The 22358-nt window shown below is 41.6% G+C and overlaps 1 protein-coding gene across 1 annotated transcript in view; it reads right to left on the bottom strand.

The window, feature by feature from the left end:
- Positions 1-5240: 5240 nt before the first annotated feature.
- LOC310755259 (heparan sulfate glucosamine 3-O-sulfotransferase 3A1-like) overlaps positions 5241-22358 on the bottom strand; it is an 82890-nt gene continuing 65772 nt past the window's right edge. The window contains exon 2 of the mRNA XM_083597788.1: positions 5241-8246. Coding sequence (XP_083453914.1) covers positions 7628-8246 — 619 coding nt within the window. The 3' untranslated portion in view covers positions 5241-7627. The remainder of the gene's footprint in view (positions 8247-22358) is intronic.

Genomic DNA, 22358 nt, shown 5'->3' with positions numbered 1-22358 from the left:
CAAAAATTAATCTGGAAAAAACAAACCAGAAAAAAGTAAAGAAGGTAAGTGTCCTACTGGGGATATATATATAAGACCCTATAAGCTCAGTTCGTATGAAATCCCCAACCATTCAACAAGAGGTGGTAAAGGGGAAGTCCAAAAATCCAAGTTCTTTTAAGAGGGGGGAAGGTAAAGTCCAAAGTTAAAGGTTTGAGGGGGAAAAAACAAAAAAAGGGAACATTTACTTGCCCGGAGTATAGTATAAGAAATCCAAAGTTTGGGGCAGACAAAGTAATAAGTGGAGCGCCTTAGTCTCTTTAAAGCCTTTGCGTTTATTCCGTCTTTTCGTCCTCTCCCTTCTCCTTTAAAGTTCCGCCTTAAAGTTTAAGTCTTCAACATGTTCTTTTTCTTTATCACCACTCTGTTTAGTTCTTCCCTTTATTCTTTCGTACTTTCCCCAAAAGGAATACAAAGTCTCTAAGTATCTTTTCTTTCTGCTACTTTCATTTTATTTTGTTTCCTTTGCCTCGCTTAATTGCTGCTGAGGACTTTCACTTTTCTGGTTCTACAGCAGGTGCCTGGTCATTTCCTTTTTTCACTCTTATGACTTTATATCCTGCGCCATTTTGACTCCGAAGAAGCAGGTCGGGCTCCTCATTTAAATTCTTTTACATTCAGAGCTCACTTAGTGCATAGTCCATCTTTTTAGCCCAAGATTGTTCCCAAAACACTAAGGGTTCCGCTCTTAAAGTTACGGAGGTTTGTCGCCTTTCCAGTGAGAGCTAGAGGCATTGCCACACGGGGTCCGCAGAGCTTACCATTCGCGTTTCTCAGTCCCGTCGTTCCCGAGTCTCTCAGAAAAAAACCCGAAAAAACTACGGAGCTACTCCAACGCTGCTGGTTAGCTTTTCCCTCAGGAGTACCCCTCCTGAGATTTTTGGGGGTCGCAGTGCCTTTGCGTTGCCCCCAAGCCCCCGTATGGCTCGGAAAAGCCCTTCAGCGGCTTTTCCGCGCTCCCTGCTGCTTGCGATCCAAACCGGAAGTCCTAGCTTCTAATCTCAAAGGCTCTGCTGTCCTACTTGGTGGCTGGGAGGTAGGGGGTATGTGGTTGTTGTATTTCTTGGTCTGCTGCTCCAGTAATCTGTTCTTCTCTTTCTGCTGGGCAAAAATTGCCTCTAGAAATTCTCCTGTTGGGGGAAGGGGCAATGTAGGGTGATAAACAACACACCCTTTGATATGGGATCTCAGAGAAAAATCCCCCCCTCTCACACACACACTGAAGGGAAGCTCAGAAGGAAAGATCAGAAGCAATCTCAGCCAGGAGGAAGAAAAATTATAAATCATGGGGGAAATGTTGGTACACTCTTGTCCTCAATTTGCCATAAGGAACTTATGCTGAGAAACAATGATTTGCTTAAGTCCAGAGAAGAACCTGAGTTCACAAACACTGGTGGCATAATAACTTTAAGAATGGCATTGCTAAAGTCTAAGAAGGCCATCATTTTTGTATTAATATAACCATACAGCCACAGATGGACCTACCATTAGACCGAGTGACCACCTCAGACCAATGATTTTGAGTGTCATCAGAGGGCAGCAAAAGGTTACATTTTCTGTGGTTTTGTTGTTGTCATTTTCTCCCAGGCAGAGGCACTCATGGGATTTTTCTTTCTCAGGTATCAAAAAACCCCAGGTCTTTCTTGGGTATGAAGAGTCATGCTTTAGGAGAAGGGATGCTATTTGCTGTTCTGCCTCAGGCAGCAAAATGTCTGGGGCCAGTTCTGAAAATGGAGGATGTTGAAAAAGAGAGGAGAGAGAGAAAAATCTTCCTTACTAAAACTACCCCCCCCCCAGGTTGTACTATATCCAGTCAAGTCCCTTCCTCCCCAAAGCCTTAATGAGGATTTCTTATGTTTGCATTATAAGCTCAAGTCCTTCAGTCCAAATCTAGATAAATATTACCTGGGAGGAATGCTGAGCCTACATTATGAACTCTCAATAGCAATAATTAAAAGACAAAATGCAGAAGCTCAGGAAAAGTAATAGGATGTTTTTCTGTCCAAGGATAAAGATTTATATGAAACGGCAGGAATTTAATAGAATGTTCTGAGGTACAGGAGTGTATTTTCTTGGGATTTAATCTGTGCAAGTAAAAAAATAAATAGAAATCTCGTTTTACCTCACCACACTGAAAATTTGATATTTGATTGCCAAACCACTGAACATGCTTTTTGCTGAAACATTTCCGAAGTGAAATGTGACCATCTGCTTCCTCGGGGCAGTCGTAGAGCGCATACTTTGCATGCAGATGCTCCCCAGTCAATCCCCAGCATCTCTAGGTAGATCTAGGGAAATCCCTACCTTGCAGAACTGCTGCCAGTCAGTGCAGAGAGTTTGGGGTGGGTAACTTGTGACTCTCCAGATGTTCCGGGTCTCTAAATTCCATTAGCCTCAGTCACCATGGCCAAAGATTGAGGATGATGGGAGCTGGTAGTCCAACCACAGCTGGAGAGCCACAAGTTCCTCATACCTGGAGGAGTCAGTATTAATTGAAACTGACCACTAGACAGATTTATTTAAGGCAGCTTCCTCTGTTCCACTAGATTCCTGCTTCATTAACCACTGGATTTGTGGACATGCCAGCATCAACACATAGCCCTTTGAAGAACCGGGCAGCCCTTGAAAATGCACAGCTTCACTAACACTATTCATGAGGTCAACCTCTTTCTGACTTTCTGTAGCGCATTTTCTCTTTTGCCCCAGAAGATTGGTCTGTACAACCTACTTATTGGTTGTATTTTTGTTTTAATTGACATTGGGGGTGTTTTGCTCATAGTGTACACAGCTTAGAGATTTTTAAACAATGAAGTGGTCTATAAATGCTTTGTGAAGAAATGAATGAAAGCGTAAATCATGCAGAAGAATGAAGTGATAGGTATCACAACAATGTTTATTCTGTTTTCTCCTGCCTGGACATTTCTTGTACTACTTTTAAATGGAGTGAAATAGTTGTTAATTATTATGTATGTTTCATATGAATTTTTTTGACGCATCCTTTTATGGAAAGTATACATCAATATGCATGATTTAAAATGGTATATGTAAGAATTCTAAGCAAACAGACGGGGGTGGAAGTGGAGCCAATGTGTTTAACAGGATCTGGTCAGGCATGGGTGAAGCCTGATCGCATCTGGAAACAAGATGCTACTGACATTTCACACATTTTGCAGTCTATTTTTGCTGGTTGGACTGTTAAAAAATGGTTGTTTGGTATCTCTTTCTTCTATTGACTTCGGCTAAGCCAAGCTTCCCTAACTTGGTGCCCTCACGATGTTGCTGGATTGCAGCTCCCATCACTTCTGAAAATATGGCCATGTTGGCTGAGATTGATGGGAGTCAAACATCTGGAGATCATTAGGTTGGGCAAGGCAGGGCTAAGCCCTCACTGGCATCTGCTTTCAGCATCAACACCATGGTTCTGCTCATCACACAAGTAGAGTGATGCCAGTTTGCAGCATTCTGAGGCTGCAGCTTTGCCTCCCTCTATTTAAATGGGTCTTCATATTTACTATGTATATAAAAATCAGACATCAGAGAATTTTTATTAAAACTGTGATGACTACGAAATAGCCCAGGTTCACATCTTCTCTCTCTCCCCCACGCTTTGTGTCAAAGCCAAAAAAGACAGCACAGTGCCTCTCAATACCCGTAAGGTTTATTAAAACATGTGCTTTTTCAGCCTTAAATTAAATTAAAAAGTATTTCAGCTCATACAGAAATAGCATCAAAGTGAGGAAATGAGAGGATTACAACGCAAAGAAATAACATAAAATAGTATGTACAAAGGAAAGAAGAATTCTTTTCTGTTAATAAAAAAGACATGGGTATCTTTCTTGGCAGGCCTTATATGGTATACCTTATATACTGGATAGAAAAGGAGAGATAAAGTAATAACTATTTAAAATAAATAACTTCTGAAAGTATGCTCCTGAGTAGGAGTCATAGATTCCACAAAATATAAATTAATGCCATATCCATTTGCATTTATTACACCAGGTGTGCTAAGAGGTAAAAGACTCGCTCAACAGGCTCCTTTACAATCTGGCTTTTAATTTAGTTTTGTACATAGTTTTTTAGTTCGTTGAATATATGCCGGCAAGAAACAACCCTTTGGAGAAATATTGACAAGCTGCATCCTTCAGACTGTCTGCATAGAAGTGTTACAGTGTGCACTTCTCAATACAAAACTGGTTGGGGTTAGTTATTATGAAACATCACTCCACAGGGACACAGTAAAGCCCATATGCACCAAGGCCCTAATTCAGCCTTGTATTAACAGAGAAAACAGCCACAAAGTGATATGCAAACTACAAGCTGGTACTTGGCTGTAAGCTGTCTGGAAATGAATGGAAGCTGCAATTATTCTACACGAAGATGACCCCACAAATAAACAAACAGGACAACCTCTCTGGTCCTTTTGCTGCTCACCTATTTGTATATCACAGTTCTGTAAAATGGCAATGTGGTCATCTCTCACTTGAGAACATGTTAGCTCCATGTATGTGTAGAGATTGCTGTTCCAAGGTGTCCCAATCAAAAGAGGTCACGTTTTAATCTGGAAACCCTAACTGAAGCCCAAGAGAATTCTACAAGAAACAAACTCAGCCATCCCCAGTAATTAGGTCGTTATGGAACTGATCTACCTCGGCATCTAAAAAGAAACAGTGTCTTACTTCCTGTTTGAGAGAGATTTCAAATCCTTCAACCCTCTTCAGGCATCAGTAAACGTGTGGCAGGAGCAAACACAATGAGCACGTTAGATCTGCCCTGCTTTGTCACCATTTTTGTTGCCTTCCAACTGTTTGAAGCATGGAGTCTTTTGCATTCATTGAGGCTCCAAACCTGTTTTAGAATCCTGATTTCGCAGAGTTCTAAAATGTTTGGATTGAAGAAATGGTGCGTGAAACAACTCATCCACATATCCTCTGGTCATGTGTTCACTGCTGTCATTGAAGAGAGCTTTCATTTAGCTACAAAACCCAATTCTTTTTGCTAGGATATAGCATGAAAAAGAGGTACAGTGGTACCTCGGGTTACATACGCTTCAGGTTACAGACTCCGCTAACCCAGAAATAGTGCTTCAGGTTAAGAACTTTTGCCCCATTAGCTAAAGTGGTGCTTCAGGTTAAGAACAGTTTCAGGTTAAGAACAGACCTCTGGAACGAATTAAGTACTTAACCTGAGGTACCACTGTACATAATGTGTATGACATGCTCTATATCAGTTTGATTTTTTGGGGGGGATGCTTAAAAAAATCTGACAAGGACAACTTAGGGCAAAACTAGCTGTGATGGGACATTTAAGTGATCACCCTGTTCACACGTGAAATGGGTGTGCTGGGTAAAAGGAGTACATGCGAAAGGGCTACCTAATCCTTTTCCGTTCTGCGCCTTGATGCCCTGTAGCTGGCTGCTCTAGTGGATGGGAGATGGGAGTGGAGAACACTGATTGGAGCAATGGAAAGAGGGAAAAGAAGGTATTGGTGGTGGGAGGGCTGGCTGTTCTTTTCCCATGTGTTCTTTTACTGTTAAAAGAAGACTTTCATCCTTCGCTTTGTATTTAAACAGGGCAGACACATGAAAAGAAATGTGTCAGCCAAGGTCAATTCTTGTTTGGCCCATAGAACTTGAAATGTGACAGAAACACCATTGTATGATACCTGAGGGACGGCAGTTTGAGACCTGCAGTGTTAACAAATATTAACAGAGACCAAAGTATAATTACCCCAGGTCTCCAGTTCTAATTTCAGCCTAGTCCTCATATTGTTCTGCCATGTCCCAGGGAGCATCAGTTGTGCCAGGCCAATTACAAACCATGACACTGGGATATAGTTAGGATATAGAGATGTTTCTCATACATTGCAAAGCTGTGCAACCTGATTAGGATCAAGCTGTCACCCTTCCAGATTCATGGACGGCTGAAAATACTTATCAGGAACAATGGGCCTAAATTGGCACCAATACCAATAACTGTTAGCTTAGGCTTTCAAGTTTATTGAAATATCTCTATGTTGTTGTTTTTCAATAATAGGAAATGATTCAATGCTGTAGTTTTGGATGTGGGAGATGAACCAGGTCAAAAGAGGGCCATGGTATTACTTGGTACCCCCTGTACCAAGTGTATTGTAAACCAGTCTCCATTTCAGGGCACATGGCAGTATAATAACACAGCTAGTGCTGATGGTCCCCTCCCTTTTAGAGTCCCCAGACAGAGTACTTTTTCCCAATGGCTGATCACTGTTTTTGGGATGAATCAAGTTCTCAGAAGACTCTCAGACAGAAGAACTGCTGTGAGCGGGAGCAAGCCAGCATTGTCGTATGTTACATTCTCAAGTGACCAATTAACTACTTTCCCTTCTTTGTTTGGGTGATTATTGAATGTTTACCCAGATGTTTTATGGCACAAGACACTGCCAGCAAAGGGCTTAAGGCTAGAGATGAGCCATTCTGAGCAGAGACAGGAGGCCGAGTGGGTTGGCTGAAGGTAGTGAGTGGTAACCTCATGACCCCTTGTGCTTAAGTGGGGGAGATGACAGAGAAAATGACTTAGTTTTCTCTCTTCCTACTGTTGACTCTTCCACTCAGCCCAGCTGTCACTGGGCTCTGGGTAGAGAAATCTGAGCTAATACAAGGTTTTACGGAGACAACAGGTGGGTTCGTTGGGGGTAGAGGGATAAGGCTTTGAAAAGCCTTTCAAACTATAATGAAGATACTTTATCTTAATTAGTTTGGATATTGGATCTTCTCTGAGAAAACATCTAGGTTTGGAGTCATATGTTTGGACAAGGCCTCACACCACTCTTCAGTAAATGCCTAATGACCCATTCCCAAGGGTGTGCTTTAGCTTCAGTAGATGAAACAGAGAACCGTTGTTACATCTTGGGAAATGATAATGCTGTATTTGGGCTAGAGAGAACCCTTCTCTTCCTGGTTGTGCTGGGCACTATCAGGGTACATGCCAGGAGTGGATGCTGTAGTGTCATTATGAAGTCAGCTGTGGAAGAAAGGAGTGCAGAATTTTGTAAATCAAACAGTCCCCTCTCAAGCTGTTTACCGAATTCACATCATGAAACTCTCTCTCAAATTAAAAAGGTGAAATAAAAATGGATCCCACCCCAGTCTCTTTTGACATATCATTTTATAAGGCTGACATCTGAGTCTCATACAGCATGTCATGCCAGAGCAGTAGAACTAGGAAAATATCTTCCAAACCTGATTATTTTGGTCACCAACGTGACCGACTAATGCCATTTTGTTAAAAATCTGGGCACAGAACCCAGAATTAATAGACAAATAGTGCCAAATTACTTCATAAAAACCTCAAAGATGTCAAATGGAAAATTGGAAAGAGGCAGACCCATACTGGACGCAGTGGCCAGATCTCAACGGACAGCCTTGTGGAAGTGAATACTATAAATCCTGACTAACAAAACAAGAAAAACAGAAAACCATGATATGTGCATCAAAATGAAAATATTAATTGGAACCACCAGACATTAGCACAAATATTAATTTCCCCTCTCTTTTGATATGTACAAAAATATATTTTTCCTTTTTATTTGTTTAAATTATTATTTTCCCCAGCCTCAATCCCAGCCAAAGTCATGTCCAGTCATCTGGTAGAACTTCATGTTGAAGGGCCTGTAGAATTCCCGCAGCCTCTGGACCACTTCCTGGTCTATGTTGGGGTGGGTCCGCCCCTTGGTTTTGCCCAAGCAGTGGGGCTTGCTGCTGCCTTCAGCCTTTTTCAGGCATGGGAAACCCTTGGTTTTGTTGAAGTAGAAGTGTTTGTCCGTGATGATCCTCTTGAGGCCCAGAAAGTCCTGGACTCGGCCTAACTCACCAGCTGGATCACTGATTAGCCTCTCCCCACTGACAAAGAGGATCTGCCCAATGGGGAAGTACAGGAGCCAGTTTTCCAGGTGCTTGGCGTAAATGCCAATCTGGATGGCACTCCAGGAGGTATCAATGAGGCCCGTAGTCCTGTTTTTGAAGGTCAGGCTCTCAAAGGTGGGGATGTCAGGCTTCTTGGACAGAGTTTGCGTGTAGTCAGAAATGGCTCTGGTGACCGGGTCTCTCACCACCACAATGAGCTTGGTGCCCTTCGACATGGCAGAGATGCGAGCCGGGGCTTCCTTGGTGACAAAGTAGCTGGGAGTTTTCTCCATGGTGATCTGCCCATCGAGAGTTCTTGGCATCAAATCCCTAATGCAGAAAAGAGGAGAGATCGAAATTACTTTTGGAGAATTGGGCTTCGACAGCAAGTTTGGTTGAGGTCTCTTGCAATGAAGACCAGCTGGCACAAACAAAATACATGCACGTAGATTGCACTTACCCATAGCACTCATAACACATTTTTCATTTGTTTGAATGCTTTACCGTCTACACCAAGGCTCAATTGCCATGGAACCATACCATCCATTTTCATAAGCTAAATCTGACACAATAAGTAAATCTCCAGTGATGTGCACAGTGTAGCTATTACATGTGCATTGCGCCACAAACATATCAGTAGGTAGTCTATCCTACCCAAACAGTGTAATTTAGCTATGATATAATTCCCACAGATGCAAATAGGAATGGTTTCCTTTGCTACAAATTGCTAAGGAAGTGGTAGCTATTTTTCTTACTCATAAAATTATTACTTAGGAATTATTCAGTTAAAATTGCCAGGCAGCAGATTCAGTTTAGAAAAAAAGATGTACAATTTCGGACACTGCATAATCATTATGCTGGCTGACACTGATGGGAGTTGGAGTCCAACAATGTTTGAAGGGTCACAGGTTCCCCATTCCTGCCCTGGGAACTAGCTTAGATGACTTCTAAAAATATTAGGAAAATTAATGGAGGAGAGGTCTATAGACAAGCTATTAGCGATGATAACTAATTCCTCTGTGTTCCCAAGTTGTATAGCTCTGAATCCCAGATGCCTGGTGTGAACAAATAGGGGTTGTTGTTGTTGTATTCATACCCCGCACATCTGACTGGGATGGTTATTGCCTTTGGATATCCTAGAGGCATTTAGCTAGTCACTGTTACACCTCCAGCTTCATTAAGAGCGGTGGATGCGTAATCTGGTGAACTTGGTTCGCATCTCCGCTCCTCCACATGCAGCTGCTGGGTGACCTTGGGCTAGTCACACTTCTCTGAAGTCTCTCAGCCTCACTCACCTCACAGAGTGTTTGTTGTGGGGGAGGAAGGGAAAGGAGAATGTTAGCCACTTTGAGACTCCTTAGAGTAGTGATAAAGTGGGATATCAAATCCAAACTCTTCTTCTTCTCTTCTACTTGTATCTAGTTTGTGTAATGGCATGTTTATACATTCCACTCATCCTTGCATGTTGTGTTGTACTCTCTTGGGGAGGGGGAGGGGGAAGGAAGTTTCTTTTCTGTATGTTGCATCTGAAAAAACATTAGGAGGTTTTTTGTTTTTAGTCACCTCTCACTCTACCCCAAAGCAGTCCTGTTCATCTTACCATTTTATTCTCATGTGTGGTTAGTTAGAGTCAAGTGACCTTCAAAGCTGAATGGGCATCTGAATATGGGTTTCTCAGTCCAAACTCAACTCTATGAGTATCCAATGCTACATGAGTGATCTTCCACTTATGGAATGGGGCTTCCAATTCCTCTCCCTTCCCTTAGCTCACCCCTCCCAGAATATCCCCCAGCCTTTTGGAAAAGAATTTGAGGGTGCACAGAGGGTTGCAGGGGAGAGAAGGAGGAAGTGCCATTGTGGAAGTAGAACAGCAACACTGGATGCAACCCTATATATTTCACCAAACTGATGATAACATGTGGGGGTTTTTTGGGGGGTGGGGGTGGGAGAATGTTTTGAGTTTTCAAACATTCAAAACGACATCATCAAGGGAAGGCAAAACAACTGGTGCTTTAAGCTGAATGTGAGTGGGAAGATGGGAACCCTAGCAACAAAAGCAATTCAACAAGGAATCATCTGCCTGAAGAAAACTAGGGTTGCTAGAGGAATTTGTTCTTTGTGATTTCTGATAGGAACTGCATCTCCCAGACTAATGCGGAGATCACAACACAGTTATCCTTTGGATTCTGTACTTCTGTGGGTTTTGCATTGCAGTTTTTGGCTTTTAAAATGTTCCAATGTAGTATAAAGATGAATATTTTATGATAAGCTTTTTTTAAGAGAGAGAGAGAGAGAGAGAAGAAATTTAGAAAGGCATATTTTTTTGGGGGGGGGGAAATGCTTCCAGAAATACATATTTATATCCTCCATGTGCATTTTTAAGAAACAGAAGATTAATGTGGAAGCAGGATGGAATAGACTTACAAATAAACACATGTGAAACTGATATGAACCAAAAAGAGAGAGAGACTAATATGTAAACCCTAAAGGGAAACTGTTGTGAGGGTTTGGGTAAGAATAATTACAACATTAATTCAAAAGTCAAAAGTTGTGATGTTCAGTTGGAGAATGTAATCAAGATGACTTGCAAAACTGAGATGACACTGGGTCAAAATAAATTAGAGAGAACATCATGGGATGTTTCTATCATGCGACTCTCATCTCCCTTTAAAAAGATAGCCCAACGTGATGCAAGAGCAATGACTGCTAGATTGTATCCTACTACTAAATAAGTATCCAGGAAGCAAGAATAGGCAGTCTGACTCTGTGCGTGTTTCATTACAAAAGGTATGGTTGTGAAAATAATTCTTATTTTGATACATTTAGATTACATAAATGTGGCAACTCATCACACTTCTCCCTCTGATTAATTGTCACATTTTAAAACCACATTTAGGAATGGGGGGCGGGGGCGGGGAATGCATTTGGTCTGCTTTCTGCAGCACACTGACCTGGTATGACACTTCTGTATTTGCTTACAGCTCACAACAAAATTCCCAGTTGGATTATGCACTTATCTGAATTTTGCAGTGCAGTTTTGGTGTGAAACCTTATTGAAAAATAGGTGTTTTATGTACAAAAAAGTGCATACAAAATGCATTTAATTTAAATAAAATTTATTCATGCATTGTTTTAAAAATGTCCAAACAAAATGGGACTGGATGAATTTATGATTGTGGTCCAGCAAAATTGAAATTAAGCTGCTTGGTCCACTCATAACCACATCAGGCCAATGTGTGATTACATAGACAAAGCCTTCACTGGAGTCTTCCTAGGTACTGCGTCTGAATATGCCCCAGAAGCCACAGTTCTTTACTGTTTTCAAACACCTGAAAGAGCTTAATAACTGTTAGATGGCAACAGAGCACTGTAGGATCATCTAATTTTAAAGACAGACTTTTGTGAGCTTCCTCTTTTAAAAAGGATGCTTACAGAAAGGGTCAGCCAAAACCCAGTCCCATAAAAGCAAACAAAGATTTTCCCAAATGATTCACAATAGGGCAGATATTGCCAAGTCCAACATTAATTACCCGTTCTTAAGAATGAGAGGAGCCACCGAAATGCTACCCTAACAAAGCAAACACAGAAGGTTGATTGCTCATATCTTGATTTACTGGGGAACTCAAACTTTTAGGTGGCATCTTTGTAGCACATTAGTCTTCTTCAGAACTGGGAGGTGAATGCTATCTTTGTCTGCTTGTGTCAACACTTGGCAGGCTGAAGCCACGGATTGCAAGTTGTTGGGAGCTACTAGGCATGTCCTGCTACAGCTTTGGAGAGATTAATGAATGACAAAGGCATCTTTCATGGACATAAACAGCAGCCTGTAGGGCCTTATGGATGGGTGGCACCTGGATTTTATTGAGAAGGAGCCACTTGAAAAAGATCAGAGCCACAGAAATATTTTGGCAAACATAATTTCCAAATGATTTTTTGCCAGAATAAATGGACTGTGTTATTTTAAATTTAGTAGGATGGGGGGATGTCTATTTAATTATTTAATGGAAGAGGATGCCTTCTCTGAAACAGAGTACTTTTTATATGCGTAGTCTAAATTCACAGTCTAGCACTGACTCAGTTCTACCCATGCAGCTGATAGGTCAGCCATGCTTCAAGTATGCTACTGAAGGCCTAAAGCTAATGCTTCAATGGAAGCTTGGGAACAACAGAACCAAGAATTTGGGAACTAAGCACCATGTCTATTAAATATCCCTCAGTTCAGGCATTGCATCTGACCACCAGCAGTCGTCATAGGAGCAATAGCATTTGACAAATGCTGACTAACCAAAACTTTGACTATTCTCAAATTACCGTATTTTTTGCTCTATAAGACTCACTTTTTCCCTCCTAAAAAGTAAGGGGAAATGTATGTGCGAATGCAGGCTGTGCAGCTATCCCAGAAGCCAGAACAGCAAGAGGGATTGCTGCTTTCACTGTGCAGTGATCCCTCTTGCTGTTCTGGCTTCTGAGATTCAGAATATTTTTTTTCTTGTTTTCCTCCTCCAAAAACTAGGTGTGTCTTGTGGTCTGGTGCATCTTATAGAGCGAAAAATACAGTATTTAGGCAGTGTGGAAAAATAACTGACCCTGAACATTTCAGCTACAGCATCATCTGATTTACATTGTCCTGTTTAACTGGTTTGCTGAATAAGTTTATTCCATGCCTACTTTTTCATTGAGAATGCTACCAATCTGGTTCCAAACGTTTGATGCGCTCATTAATGTTTTGATGTTGGACTGGAGCAAACAGAAGTATCTCTGTGCAGGACCAACCTGCAGGATTGGGCAGTGTCCTGGCAGAGGTGCTGCTGCCACTTAATGAGATGGTGTGGAAGTGGGACAGGGTGGTGGCAAAGTTGGTCCTGTGTGGATGCACCAGTGGAGCCAATCCCATGCTCCTGCCAGTGTGTTTACACTGGCAGGGGGACAGTGGCACACCCTTGCCCCATGGTGCTGGCCACCCCTATGAGAAGCACTCAGCCTTGGTCACCTTTATCCAAAGCATGTTATAGTTAAATTAATGTTAAATTAATAATAATAATAATAATAATAATAATAATAATAATAATAATAATTTATTTGAACCCACTCTGGGCCGCTTCCAACAAAAATGAAAAATACATTAAAATGTCACACATTAAAAACTTCCCTTCAGATGTCTTGTAAATGTTAGATGGTTGTTTATCTCTTTGACATCTGATGGGAGGGCATTCCACAGGGTGGGCGCCACTACCGAGAAGGCCCTCTGCCTGGTTTCCTGTAGCTTTGCTTCTCGCAATGAGGGAACCGCTAGAAGGCCCTTGGCGTTGGACCTCAGTGTCCGGGCATAACGATGGGGGTGGAGACGCTCCTTCAGGTATACTGGGCCAAGGCCCAGTATACAGGATGCATCAGTGATTATTTTCATTCCACGGTTATGGGTTTCAGGGAAGGAGAGAAGTTGCACATTTCCCCTTTGGGACATGCATGTGTTCCTGATGTGTTCACAGTTCTGCTATGCATCTCAGAGAGACTATGCCTGAGGGTGTGCCTCTACCAAAACAAATTCTATGCCTTTTAAGTGTCAGGCTGAATGGAGCTTAAATGCTTGCTATGCACTTCCCTTCCATTTCCTTCCCACTACTGGCAAGCTTGAGAGTTTGTGCCTGTGAACTGCTCTCTGCCACTACTATTCAGAGACAGAATGCATGTCTGTTCTTCAGCCCCAACCTCTTTGAGAGCGAAGTGAATCTGTGCCAGGTGGGGCAGTGTTTCTATGCTAGCTTCCTAGCGGGTGTGTCACTGTTGCTTACCAGGAGGGAGAGGGACAAAGCGGTGGGGAAGCTAAATGCTCCAGCCCAAGTATCGGATTGGCTCCACCAATGTGTTTGCTCCCCATCAGCTTTCCCATTACCAGTAAGCAACAGTGACTGATCTGTTGGGAAGCTGGATTAATGGCGCCACACCATCTGGAAAGCCACTTCTGGAAGCAACACCACCCCTACCATCCATCCAGGATTGCCCTGCAGACCTCAAGAGTTCTCTACTCACCATGTATATCCCTGGCTAGATCCACCCCTGTCCTCTCCCCCAAGCAGTTTTGGCTGCCAACATGCCCATACAGTGGTACCTCGGGTTACAGACGCTTCAGGTTACAGATACTTCAGGTTACAGACTCCACTAATCCAGAAATAGTACCTCCGGTTAAGAACTTTGCTTCAGGATGAGAACAGAAATTGCATGGTGGCAGCAGGAGGCCCCATTTGCTAAAGTGGTGCCTCAGGTTAAGAACAGTTTCAGGATAAGAACGGACCTCCAGAACGAATTAAGTTCTTAACCCGAGGTACCACTGTATATGCAATTTGCTAACAGAGGAGCAAATGGGGCTGGATGACTGTTGCTCTGATTATCTTTCTTCTGGGGTGCGATGGGGGAAAAGAATGACCATTGAACAGGTTTTGCTGTTCACGGTGTGATAGGTCCTCTCTACATAGCCTCCTTCATTCCCCTCCAGCGTTCTGTTTCTCGCTTTGCAATGCTTGGTGGCGATTGCTGAATGGGCAATTGTGTCTTGAATTATATAGGCTCAGGATGCCAAGTGAAGAAGAAAAGAGCAGCGGCGGGCAAGCTTGTAAGCAGTACGGATACAGTTTCCATGCAGATGCCCTTGGGTGCAATGAACAAAGAGTGGCACATTACGGAGCACGGGGCCTTACGGCAGAGCCATCCCTGAGTGCTCACACACACTGACACAATCGTTTATCCTTATCTTTGGCATTGTTACCATTGACCTGACCATGGCCCCCAAAGGCTGCATTAAATAACTGCCGGAGAAACAATGCAAAAGAAAGAGATGCCAAAGCTGCAGGAGGGGGAAAAATATTTGTACAAAAGCAAGCCTGGTACAAGGCCCAGCCCCATTGAGTGACTTATTCACACACCTCCCCACATGAGCCTCCAAGTCCCAGAGGCTGTGCAAAGTCTTATCGCAGGAGCAAAACGTGGTCCACAGGCACGATGTAGTGTGCGCTCAGACATGCATTTCCATTGTCCTGTTGGCTGAAGGAGGCAATGTTTATGGATTTGTACAGATGGGCTTTCGCCAACACCAGTCGGCATGCTCCACTGCAAAAGCAGTTTCATGATGAAAGGCACAGGCACAGAGGGCACTTCTAGAAAACCTGTTTACTGAGCATTCATCTGGATTTGTTTGGAGGGAGATTAGACAATGTTAGCTATTTGATGAGCATCCATCCTCATTTGTTTGCCAGGAGGTGAGATGAGGTTGCATCAAAACAAGTATCATCACACACTTTCCAGGGCGTTTCCTCATCACTTTATCCATCACAAAAAGTCCAATGTTTTAAGAACTGGGTTTCTTACGTCAAACAACTATAATTGCTCAACCTGAATGTGCCAGTTTCCACAGTTCCCACCATGCAAAAATTCACTTATCTGAAAATAAAGAATTATGCGCAAACATCTCTACATATTCCTCAAATTCAGATATCCGAACAGCTGGAATTTGCCCACCTAATTTATTTTTATTTTCCTGGTCAATTGCAAACATTTAGGGAAGAAAGTGCAAAGAGAGGGAAGGGGGAGAGATTGGACAATTAAGAGAACAGGAGAGATTGGACAAATCTGTTTTCCCTTTGACTCTCTTTTGCTGGTTGGAAGAAACCATAGTGGGAGTGGGGAGAGAGATCGTGGATAAGACATGCTCACAAAGGAAATAATGGAAATCATCAGCTCATAATGCGAACACTAGCCTAATGAATGATTTCCTGGGAACGCATTGTGTTCAGTAAGCGAGACCTGCATGTATATGACTGAATCCCACCTGAAAATAGCAGCAGTCTGGAAGTGCCCATATTCAACTTAGGAATTGCTTGCAGGGGGGTTTAAAGCTGAGATGTTTCTCACTGCCATTCCCCTCCCACCATCACCTTTATCTAATTTGCTATTCAAGTCCATTCTGCTATATCATTCTTTGGAACCCTACAGGGGTGGGTGGTTTGGGGGAGAATTGCAATATGGTGGTCCAAAATACCACCTCCGTGAATGACTTGTCCTTCAGAGGCCATTGGAGTTTTGATAGACATTTGCACCCAACATGTATCTCACCATTAAGAAATGTTTTCAATAATTCTTAAGACTTTTAAAGTTCAAGGACCCATCCTCTGGATCAAAGTGTTTGCAGTGTGCCCCTGACAGTGCTATTTTTGTATGATTTTATTTTTTTCTTATGTGCTCTACTTTCTCATTGCTTTACCTCTGGGTTACTCAGAAACTTTAAACACTCACACTGGCCTGATTCACTGAACCAAATGATAGCTTAAAGTGAATAAGCAATGTGCTGGTGCTTTGCTCCTTCCCTGTTGCTCCTTCCCTAAACCACTATACTATGGTGGTTTAGCTTAGCCTTATATGCCAACCTAGGTTCATGGTTTGTCTCATTCCAATCAAGCTACAAGGAACTACCTTTACCACAGCCACATTGCTACTGCTTTCTGATAATGGCACATATATTTCTCAGTAGGTAGGCTGGTCTATTTTGAAGGGTGGGTGGATGACCATCCACTTGAAATGAATGACAAAACTACATGCCTAAGCTCAGCAGTGGCACTGTGGGCTTGTGTTGCATGCCTGCCTGAACAGAAGAAGGCAGGTCTATGGTCCTGGCTATCCATACCTCTCCCTTATCTCAGATCAAAACACATGCATTTGTCTCATGCAACAATGTTTCCATTCTGCTGCAATTCATCTTCCACCAAAAACTATGTTATTTGTCTCACTATCATAATTATTACATTATATTTTCATTACATTATTCTGCCCCATTCATTTTAGCGTGAAGGAAACGCAACACAAATAATGGGGAAACATTATCAATTACATATCATTTGTGGACCGAAAGCAACAATTGCAAATACCGGTCATATTCACGGGATCAATTTCCATTCTGTTTTTTTTTTTTTTTTTAAATATTTTTTATTGCTTTTTTTCCAGAATCTGAATCCATCATCAATAACACAACAAAAGCAGTTTTACAGGAAAAAAAGAGATTAAACAAGAAAAAATTCATCTTTCAACATCTTTTTCCATCATCCACTGGACTTCCCCATCCCCTCCATCCCTGCATTCTTTATAATAAATGTAAACAGCAAATTAGTACCTTGTTTCCTGTGTTTTTGTATTTTCGTCTAGTTATTCACTCTGAAATTAAAACTTTCTCAATCATTAACTTTGTTTCTATCGTCTCCGAATTTCAATACTGAAGCCTATTTACCTCAAACCTTAGCAAATTTTTAACATTCATATATCTTATAATGTTTTTGTAAATAGTCCTTAAATTTTTTCCAGTCCTCTTCCACAGCCTCTTCTCCCAGGTCTCGGATTCTGCCAGTCATTTCGGCTAGTTGCATATAGTCCATCAGTTGTGTGTGCCATTCTTCCAGTGTGGGTAGCTCCTGTGCCTTCCAGTATTTAGCTATGAGAATTCTTGCTGCGGTCGTTGCATATAAAAAGAAGGTTCTGTCTTTCTTGGGTATCCTCTGGCCCACAATGCCCAAGAGGAAGGCCTCTGGTTTCTTATGAAAGGTATACTTAAATACCTTTTTCAACTCGTTATAAATCAATTCCCAGAAGGCCTTCACCCTCGGGCATGTCCACCAGAGGTGGTAAAAGGTTCCTTCAGCCTCCTTACATTTCCAACATTTATTATCAGACAAATGATATATCTTTGCAAGTTTGACTGGGGTCATGTACCACCTGTACATCATTTTCATAATATTTTCCTTTAAGGCACTACATGCCGTAAATTTCAAACCGGTGGTCCATAACCTTTCCCAGTCCTCAAACATAATGTTGTATCCAATATCTTGAGCCCATTTTATCATGGCTGATTTGACTGTCTCATCTTGAGTATTCCATTTAAGCAACAAGTTGTACATTCTTGAAAGCACTTTCGTCTTAGGTTCAAGCAATTCTAGTTCTAATTTTGATTTTTCCACCTGGAAACCAATTTTTTTATCTTTTTTAAAAATCTCTAAAATTTGGGCATAATGAAACCAGTCTCGCACCTTCCCTTTCAATTTTTCGAAGCTCTGCAACTTCCAAGTGTCACCCACTCTTTCTATTATTTCACAGTATTTTGCCCAGCCACCCCCCATATTAAGTATTTTTATGGTTTTAGCCTCCATCGGTGATAACCACCTCGGAGTCTTATTTTCGAATAAGTCTTTGTATTTAGTCCAGACAGAAAACAGAGATTTCCTTACAATATGGTTTTTAAACAACTTATGAGACTTTACCTTGTCGTACCACAAATATGCATGCCACCCAAAAGCATTATTGAACCCTTCCAGATCTAGGACATCAGTGTTTTCTAGCAAAAACCAATCTTTCAGCCAGCAGAGGGATGCAGCTTCATAGTACAACCTTAAGTCCGGCAGGGCAAAACCCCCTCTTTCCTTTGCATCTGTTAATATTTTAAATTTTATTCGGGGCTTTTTGCCCTGCCAGACAAACTTCATAATGTCCCTCTGCCACTTTCCAAAACATTCCACTCTGTCCACGATCTGTAGGGTCTGAAACAGAAACAGCATTTTTGGCAATACATTCATCTTTACTGCTGCAATTCTTCCCAACAAGGAAAGTTTCAATCTTGACCAGATTTCTAGATCCTTTTTGATTTCAGACCAACATTTTTCATAGTTGTCTTTAAACAGATTCAAATTTTTCCCAGTCAAGTTAACCCCCAGGTATTTCACTTTATTAACAACATTTAGTTCTGTTTCCCTCTGAAACCCATCTATTTCTAAAGATGTCAAGTTTTTTGCCAAGACCTTAGTTTTTTGTTTGTTTAACTTAAATCCCGCCACCCGACCAAACTCAGAAATTAGTTCCAATACTCTTTTTGTACTGGACACCGGCTCCTGTAATGTCAAAACCAAGTCATCTGCAAAGGCCTTCAGTTTATATTGTTTTCCTCCGACCTGTATTCCTTCCACCCGCTGATCCTTCCTAATCAAATTTAGCAAAACCTCCAGGACAGAAATAAATAGCAAGGGTGATAGGGGGCACCCCTGTCGTGTTCCCTTTTCAATTTTAAACTCTTCTGTCACCACATTGTTTACTATCAATTTAGCCTTTTGTTCTGAATATATTGTATCTATACCATTTTGAAACGCCCTTCCCACTCCCATCCCTTCCAAATTCTTCTTCATAAATTTCCAAGATATATTGTCAAAGGCCTTCTCCGCGTCCACAAATATCAATACTGCTTTCGTATTCAAATTTGTCTGTAGAAGTTCCAGAACATCGACGATGTTCCTAGTATTGTCTGACAGATGCCTACCAGGGAGAAAGCCTGCTTGGTCTTTATGAATAACTCCATTTAAAACTTTTTTCAATCTATTTGCCAAAATGTCAGCAAAAATCTTGTAATCCACATTTAGGAGTGAGATGGGACGGTAATTCTTAAGTTGAGTCTTTTCAGATTCCAGTTTTGGTATCAAAGTGATGAATGTCTCTTTCCACGATTCTGGTGCCCCCTTCCCTTCCATGATTTGGTTGCATACCTCCATCAATGGCTGGGTCAGGTATTCCTTTAATGTCTTATAGTATTTGGAGGTAAGTCCATCTGGGCCCGGAGATTTGCCTAGTTGCATGTGCTGAATGGCATTTTCGATTTCCTGTTGGGTTATTTTATAATTCAGGTCAGTTTGTTTATCTTGTGTTAATTTTTGTAGGCCATAGCTTTTTAAAAAATTATTTATTTCAGTCTCCACTTGGGGTCCTTGGGAAAACAATTTTTTAAAATATCTCTGGAAACACTTTCTAATTTCCTCTGGTTTCTGAATACATTCTCCTTCAACCTCTAGATTGGTAACAAAGTTCAGTTTTTGTCTCTTTTTCAGCTGCCATGAAAGCAGCTTCCCACATTTATTTGCGGATTCAAATGATCTTTGTTTCATCTGTTTAATTTTCCATTCAACTTCTTGGTTTATCAATTTAGCATATTGTGCTTGATGGAATTTTATTTCTCTCAAAACTTCTTTTGATTTTGGATTTAGTCTCAACTTTTTCTCTCCGTCTTTTATCCTTTCCAAAATCTTGTCCTTTTTACCATTCCAGAGTTTTTTCTTAATAGAATTCTGCTGTATCAGAAACCCTCTCATGACAGCTTTACTTGCGTCCCAGATTGTTTTTTTTTCCACCGACGTGTTCAAATTCAATTCGAAGTAGTCTTTCATCGTCTTTTGGGCCTTCTTCACTATCTCCTGGTCTCTAAACAATGCGTCATTCATTCTCCATCTGAAGGATCCAGCTGGTGTAAGTCTCAAGTCCATTTTCAAGGGGTTATGGTCGGAGCAAGTTTTAGGGCAGATCTCTACTTTTTTGGTCTTAGGTGCCAGTCCTCCAGATATCCAGATTTGGTCGATTCTTGTCCAGGATAGGTGGGCTTCAGAAAAGAATGTTCCCTCTCTACCTAAGGGGTTCTTTGTCCTCCAAATGTCAATCAAATCCATATTGTCTGTGAGTTCAAAAAAGGTCTTTGGTAGTCTGCCATCTTTAGTCACATTTTGGTTTTGTGACTTATCCATGTGTGTGGAGACAACCCCATTCATATCTCCCATCAGAATGATGTTGTTATAGTCCATGTGGTCCAGCATTGTCTCATGCAGCTTCCCATAAAATTCAGATTTCCCCTCATTTGGTGCATAAATTCCAATTATCAAAAATTTTTGTCCTTGTGATTGTATCTCAATCGCCAAAATTCTTCCTTGTTCATCTTTAAACACAAATTTTGGTGCTAGGCTCTCCTTTGCATATATCACGACTCCCCTTTTCTTTTCTTTAGCTGATGAAATAAATTCTTGGCCTAGTCGCTTGTTTATTAGCACTCTTCTGTGGAGCCTAGTCACGTGGGTTTCCTGGAGACAAATGACGTCTAGTTGTTCTTTCCTCAAAATATGGAAAATCCTTTTCCTTTTTTCAGGGGAATTTGCACCATGAATATTCCAACTAAAAAGCTGCAGAGACATCCTGGATCCACTTGTTAGCCAGTGGGATTGTCTCCCTTATCGTCTATGTCTGGAGGTGGATCTTTTGTGTCTGGCGTGGGGGGTGGCCAGGTACCTGCTGTCCCTTTTCGAAGGTCCTCCCCGTAGTCGTTTAGGAATTTTTCTTGCTCTTCTGCTGTTCTGATTCTCACCTTCTTCCCTTTCAAATTAAAAGATAGTCCTTGGGGAAATTCCCACCTGTAGGGGATTGTGTTGTTTCTTAATAATCTTGCCAGGTCCTTATATATAGTTCTTAAATCCAACAGTTGTTTTGGTATGTCTCTGAAGATTTCTGCTGTCTTCCCCTGTATCACCAATGGGTTTTTAAAATGTAGGCCAAGTATGTTATCTTTTTCTTGCTTGTATCTCAATATGATCAAGCAATCCCTTGGTTTGTCTTTCTTGGCCACTCTTCCCAATCTAAAAGCGGTGACGATTTTGAAGTCTTTCTCTTCTGCCAGACCCCAGAACTTGGATATTTCTGCTGTCAAAAAACCGGCCAAATCTTCCTTTTCTAGTTCTGGGATGTTTCTGATCCTAAGATTACTCTCCCGGTTTTTCAGCTCCGCCATAGACAGATAGGCCTGTTGTTCAGTAACCTGTCTGCTCAGTGGTCTTACTTCCCCTCTTAATTCCTCAATCCTTTTTTTATTTTGGTCTGCTTTCGTATTTGCGTCTTCAGCTAATTTTCGATTCTCTGATATAGTCTTTTCGAAATTTCCTATCGCCTGTGTATTTTGAGCAACTTGGTCTGTCAACTTATTAATTGTTGCTGTAACCTGGTCAAATTTAGCCGCTTGTTCGTCGGCTTTCTTATTTAATGCTGCCAGTTGTTCCAAAATTTCTTTAGAAATAGGGTCTAACCCTCCTGCAGCCATATCCTCCAAAGCTGGCTGTTTAAATTGTCCTTCTGGCAGATCTATCACTGTTGGAACAGATGATCTACGTGGCTGCACAGGCAAAGTTGATTGCAATAGCTCAGTTTGTTTTGCTTTCTTGGCAGCCCTTGTTTTTCCTGCCACACTCATTCCACAGCTGTCTAGGTTTCAAGGTCAAATTGTAAATCCCATGGGAAAAGTAATCATCCAGGCAAAAGAATTTCCAAAACAACCAGCAGTTCTCAGAGATTTATATTCCACAATCCAGCAGGGGGAGCTCTCACGGGATCAATTTCCATTCTGGACATGGGATGAATACGTGAACACTGGCCATTTCTGCTCTTGTCTCTGTTTTCATTGGAAATTCCCTGATGTCCCTACTTGTAGCACATTGGTCATGACGCTGGTTGCCACCGGACTAGAGCCTCATTGACCTCCCCCTCCCACACTCCTTCAACTCTACTCTCTCTTGTAGCAGTGGGGAAGTGCACAACATAAATCTCACATATCAATGA

The sequence above is a fragment of the Podarcis filfolensis genome (genome assembly GCF_964270895.1).
Source record: "Podarcis filfolensis genome assembly, chromosome: 2".
Classification (NCBI taxonomy): Eukaryota; Metazoa; Chordata; class Lepidosauria; order Squamata; family Lacertidae; genus Podarcis; species Podarcis filfolensis.
Note: the sequence above shows the minus strand (reverse complement) of the source record. Positions and strands in the feature narration are given on the sequence as shown.